At 42.0% G+C, this 5,883-nt stretch overlaps 1 protein-coding gene across 1 annotated transcript in view; it reads left to right on the top strand.

Annotated features, from left to right (window-relative positions):
* Positions 1 to 4,797, top strand: part of rcc1 (regulator of chromosome condensation 1) — a 14,338-nt gene extending 9,541 nt beyond the window's left edge. Inside the window, exons 5-10 of the mRNA XM_050047076.1 lie at positions 1,343 to 1,439; positions 1,535 to 1,657; positions 1,828 to 1,968; positions 2,166 to 2,285; positions 3,001 to 3,153; positions 4,045 to 4,797. Of these exons, the coding sequence (XP_049903033.1) occupies positions 1,343 to 1,439; positions 1,535 to 1,657; positions 1,828 to 1,968; positions 2,166 to 2,285; positions 3,001 to 3,153; positions 4,045 to 4,220 (810 nt within the window). The 3' untranslated portion in view covers positions 4,221 to 4,797. The remainder of the gene's footprint in view (positions 1 to 1,342; positions 1,440 to 1,534; positions 1,658 to 1,827; positions 1,969 to 2,165; positions 2,286 to 3,000; positions 3,154 to 4,044) is intronic.
* The last annotated feature ends 1,086 nt before the right edge of the window (positions 4,798 to 5,883 follow it).

Raw genomic sequence — 5,883 nt, 5'->3', positions numbered from 1 at the left:
ATGCCTTCCGGACGCCTCCCTTGGGAGGTATTTCGGGCATGTCCAACCGGGAGGAGACCTCGGGGCCGCCCCAGGACACGCTGAAGGGATTACATCACCCGGCTGGCCTGGGAACGCCTCGGGGTTCCCTCGGAAGAGCTGACGGAGGTGGCTGGGGAGAGGACTGTCTGGGCTTCTTTGCTGAGGCTGCTGCCCCCGCGACCCGGACCCGGATAAGCGGAGGACGACGAGACGAGACGAGACGAGACTTTTGGTTAAACTTAATTTTTTGCTCAGTTCAGTTTGGTTGGTGATGTGATCAAGCAGACAGACAAAACAACACTGGGTTGGTGATGTGATCAAGCAGACAGACAAAACAACACTGTTCTTAATGTAGGTTTGCATTCTGACTGTGCTGACTTGAGTTTAGACTATGTTCCGAAGGCATCAAAATATGCACAAAAGTGAAGTATTCCATAATAACATAGTGAAACTTGGCATCTGAGTTGGTACTGGAAGAATGTGTATATACTGTACTTCTTGACCCAGCTCTGTCTTTGTTAATCGTGGCCTCTGATGCTGCGTTTACTTAATCAGCACAGGAAAAACAAACAGTCCGACAAAATGTCATGACGGTAAAACGAAACATGCATGATGATATGTTTCAAAGGTGATGCTGTATTTACAAAGAATGGAATAAAATATATTAAATCAAATAATTTTGCGTTTATTAGTTCATGTGATTTTGCTAGTAATGTCCAGTAATTGTCTAGACCGCAAGTGTTTTCTCCTTGTGTGAGAGAGCTCTGTAATATCACGCTGTAAATTTTGACGCAGAGGATGTCAAAAAGTTTGAACGCAGGGCGTCGGTGGCTTAGTGGATAGAGCAGGCATCCCATGTACAAAGGCACTGTCCCTGCTGCGGCGGCCGCAGGCTAGCCTCCAGCCCGCAGCCCCCCGCCACGTGTCACTCCCTCCCACCCCCCCTCACATCACACTGTCCTGTCAATTAAAGGCATAAAAGCCCCAAAAAATAATCTTAAAAAAAAGTTTGAACGGCAATAGCTTTTACAGTTACTGTTGCCAGTATTCTCTGCCAGCCTCACCTAATGTCATTAAAATAATATCCGGTTTGCTGTCGACTGTCTCCTGATTCCATGTGAACGCAGCATGAGAGGGAATTTAGTTACAGAAAAGAAACAAAGAATCGGTTATCATTTATGTCATCGTAGCAAGCATAGAAGGTTGATGACCAAAGTGGTCCCATCTAAAGCCATGCTTTACTTTTTATAACCCAAAACCTGACCAGTTTGTATCTCTGGGTTTAACCATATATATATATACTTGACCCTTTTTTTCCCAGGATAGTAATGGTGGGATAGGTCTCCTGGAGCCCATGATGAACAGCACTTTACCAATCAAGGTCCCCGTGACAGAACCTGTCGTGAAAATTGCGTCAGGTAAGAAAGTCCCCTTTACTTCAGTCTGTGTTTTTGTATGCTGCATATGAACTTCTAACCATGTTTCTCTTTAATTTTTTATGATTTTTTAATAGGCAATGACCACATTGTCATGGTTACACTGGAGGGAAATCTTTACACATCAGGCAATGCACAGCAGGGGCAGCTGGGAAGAGTGTCTGAGCGGTTTTCTGACAGAGGCGGCAGGAAAGGCCTCAGTAAGTAACGCAAGCCTTTTCAAGCCCAAAGCATCAACTTGTGATGTTACAAGAGTATACAGGATTTTACATTAACATTAATTTGTGATTGCAAGAAACGGACGTTTTCATGTCTCATGTGTGATGTATATTGCTGTGGCCTTCTGCCTGACTGTGTCCTGTGATTTCAGGCCGGCTGCTGGTACCGCAGATTGTGGAAGTCAAAGGGAAAGTTCACTTCATTGATGCCTTCTGCGGAGCATATCTCACCTTTGCTCTGTCAAAAGATGGGCATGTTTATGGATTTGGTCTCGCCAATTATCACCAGCTTGGTAAGTGTCATCAGTGTTTAGTCCCTTGATAATGTCAGTTGATCAAATTTGTGTCATAACTTTGACTGCAGTATCTGACACTGCTTTACGGTCAGCTATGAGTCAGTTGCTCACATTCTGCTCTAAGGTTATTGCAGCAGACTTTGTGAGGTTACTTTGTTTATATATAATGCACCCTCTTTTTTTTTTTAATTCAGGCACTGGAAGCACCAAGATAAGTTTTACCCCGGTAAAACTGACGTGCTTCAAAAACTCTACCACCTCCTGGGTAGACTTCTCTGGAGGAGAACATCACACAGTCTGCCTTGATGCTGAAGGTAAGCTCCTTCTAACGCATCCAGATTTACTATGGCCCCTTTTACACTTGTTCAGTGCGGGAATGTTGTGCTGTTGTTCCACTTTGCCATTTTGTATAAAGGGTACGATTGCAGAATGGATGGACAGCCTTGTCTTGCCTTTATACTGGTGGTGGAGGTAATAACAGTGCCGAATCAATATGTGTAAAAGGGACAGCCGGCAGGAAAGGAGGCATGTGACGTTTTGACAATATGTTATCTATTACCCCGCAGCTGGTAGATTAAAAAAGCAGCTGGTCACAGTTAGCAGCTAACTCAAAAAAGAATGGCAGCTGAAGATGTCCACAAATTGGGAAAACAATAAGGTCCGAAAGCTCCTTACTCTCTCAGCAGAGGACAAGATTAGAATGCACTGCTGACACTTGTGTTATATGACACACTAGAAGCCAAATCTGTTGTCACATGCCATGCTCGACACCGCTTTTATGCCGCCGGCATCCTGAAGGGGCTTCATCATGGCCCTGTTGCTTTGTTTCTGTATAAAAGGGCTAATGTTTGGCTGTTAAAACTAAATACCTGCTTATCAAACTTTGGGATCCCATCAAGGCAGATTTTAAGTACAGAGGTAATTTACAGCTGATGTTGCAAGTTATGTATATATTTTTTGTAATTCAACAATATAATCAAACCCTAGCTGAAAACATTAAAATGGATCCTTTTTCTCCTTATCTTTCAGGACAGGTATATAGCCTGGGCAGAGCGGAGTATGGTCGTCTCGGTCTGGGCCAAGACGCAGAAGAAAAGAGTGAGCCCACGCCTGTGATGGGGATGGAGCCGGCCAGTGGAGTGACATGTGGGGCGACTGTCAGCTACGCCGTCACCAGAGAGGGTGAGAGGAGAAGCAAATGCAGTAGCGGAATGAGTGATCAACTTCTGAGTCTGTTTAATTGGAGTGCTACATATTGTTTGCTTTTAAGGCAGTGAACTATAACAAGTGTTAGCCAGTGCCTCTAAAAACAACCCACAGGACTCACAAGTATTTTCTGATCATCCACCTCTTCGGTTAGCGTTAGGGGAAGGTTTCTAGAATGGTTAAAAAAACTTCAACATTAAACATAAACACAATCCCCTGTGTCAAAATCACCTGACTTTGCTGCTCACAGAGTACAGTCATTAGTCACTCAAAGGCAAGAGGCCTCTGTCAGCAAAACACAGCCATAGGTCATTTAAGTATTCCAGAAATTAAATAGTCAATACTGGTGAAATGCCACTATTCTTGATACTCAGTGCGATACCACGGTAATTGTAACGCAACAAAACAATAAATCACTTGTCCTTCTCATACTTTCCTTTTTTTTAAGAACCATTTAAATCAGACTTAATTAAAATTTTGTATCAATCCTTGATGATTCATCTCAAACACAAAGTACTAGTTGATGTACATTCATTAAATTTGTGGGCGAGGAAACATACAGCAATCAGCCAAAACATTAAACCCACTGGCTGGTGAAGTGAATAATATTGATCATTTCATGACGATGCAGTCTTAAACTGGCAAGCCTTGGGCCCTGGCATTCATGTGCATACCACTTGATGTGCTCCACCCCTGCCCCTAACACCAAATCTCCATTATTGCAGCAACTTCTCTGCTGCTAGCTGATATGAATTATTTATTTTTTTCCCAAGTGTGTCAACTTAATCTGTCCAATGTTTGCACTTAGCTAAGAGAGTAAAAACAGTGGATGCTTATTGAACTTACTGTTGGCTGTGCTTACTCCAGGATCTGTGTACGCCTGGGGCATGGGCACCAACTTGCAGCTTGGCACAGGAGAGGAGGATGATGAGTGGAGCCCTGTGAAGATGACAGGCAAGCAGCTGGAGAACCGTGCAGTACTGATGGCCTCCAGTGGAGGGCAGCACACAGCCCTTTTGGTCAAAGACAAGCAGGAGAGCTGATGTTCATCCCAGATGGGGATGTTTTGATCTGTTTGGTGATGGGGCCTTTTTCATGATGCCTAAATCTGGGTAGGGGGTCGATCTATGTGTGACTTCTCGTGCTGAGCCGATGAAGTGCGAGAGGTTCATGCCCTTTTATGAGAACTCTTCATGGATGTTCAGTAGATCATGACAAATGAGAGACTATTTTTTTAAAGTCTAGTTTTTGATGTTCCATTTGAATTATTTTCATTAAGTCATTAGTATGACTGTAAGATGGTATATGTGATGCTTGTGAACGTGACTGCATGTACGTAAAGGAAAAGAGAGTGCAAGCCTTTTAATGACTTCCCCAAACAATAGTCTTTTTAATGTTGATTTTTCTTTTCTTTAAAGCAATAATTCCATTGACACTGCTTCAGACAGGACATTTGTACTCAGTGAGTTTAACATGTGAGACTACTGTTCATTTTACCTGGGGCACACAAATTTGCTGTGACTGTTTGGACATTTGGTAACACGTCATACTGTATCCTGCATTTTGTTGCATTTCCTGTCTGACAATAAAGATTAAATTTTAAGGTTTTAAGCCTTTTCTTATCAAATGCATCACATGTACTGCAACCACTTTGGTATTTGACTGATCAAGTTATTTTCCATGCCAAAATACCCCAAAATTTGCTGGTTTGAGCTTCCACATGTGAGCATTTGCTGCTTTTCTTTGACTAATGATACTAAATATCATTGTGGTTGACAACACGACTGTGTCTAAAGATGGATGACTTGACAGCTCCCCAAATGTGAAGCCAAATTGTCTTGATCGCCCCCTGGTGGCTGGCTGCAATGTAGGTCAGAAACCTCACCTCCTCACATTAGCTGATGGAACATGGGCCAAAAAAAACCAAACTTCAAATGCACTTTAAATAAATTTTTCCCAAAGATGTTTTCTGTCATTTAAGGAATTTCTAATCACACTGATGTATGTTCATGTGTTCATTCTGGTTTTAAGAAGTCATTTGATACTATAGGAAGTGTGACATCATGATTGACAGCTGTGTCTGTCAGTGTGCGCACGATTAATGGTGTTGCCCATGATAGCATCAGATGGGTGTATGGGTTGGAACTCAATACTGTGGCTCCACCTCCCGATTGCTACTGCACACACTTTGGCTCCAAATGATGTCACCAGCGCAAGATGGCAATGCCCATATCCAAGATAATTTGGCTTCATTTTCGTACGTGTCGTCCATCTTTATGCACTACCTTTGCTCAAACGAGACATTTTAAATTGTCACTTTTGGTTTGGGAATATTGTGTTGGGAATTATTAATTAATTAATTAATTATTAATTAATTAGTTTTGTGACATGCAGACAAAGCAAACAACTAATCAATCAACAAAATAGCTGGTAGACAAGGGTGATAATGAATGTGTATTTGGGACCCTGCTATACATGTTGGCACTCTTGTGAAAGAGAAAATCAACTGTAAAACAAAATCAACAGTATTCCTATAGGGCTTGGTGTTTTAGTCAGTATTTTGTGTATAAATGACATGAGCAAAAATATGTTGATTTTTATTCAAGCAAATAAAAGAAAACATTTTGACATGCTTATTTTTAATACATCTGATGTTGAGGATATGGCCACATTTTGTTGTTTATTTAACACCATGACGAAATAACT

Source organism: Epinephelus moara, chromosome 6 (assembly GCF_006386435.1).
Source record: "Epinephelus moara isolate mb chromosome 6, YSFRI_EMoa_1.0, whole genome shotgun sequence".
Classification (NCBI taxonomy): domain Eukaryota; kingdom Metazoa; phylum Chordata; class Actinopteri; order Perciformes; family Serranidae; genus Epinephelus; species Epinephelus moara.
Note: the sequence above shows the minus strand (reverse complement) of the source record. Positions and strands in the feature narration are given on the sequence as shown.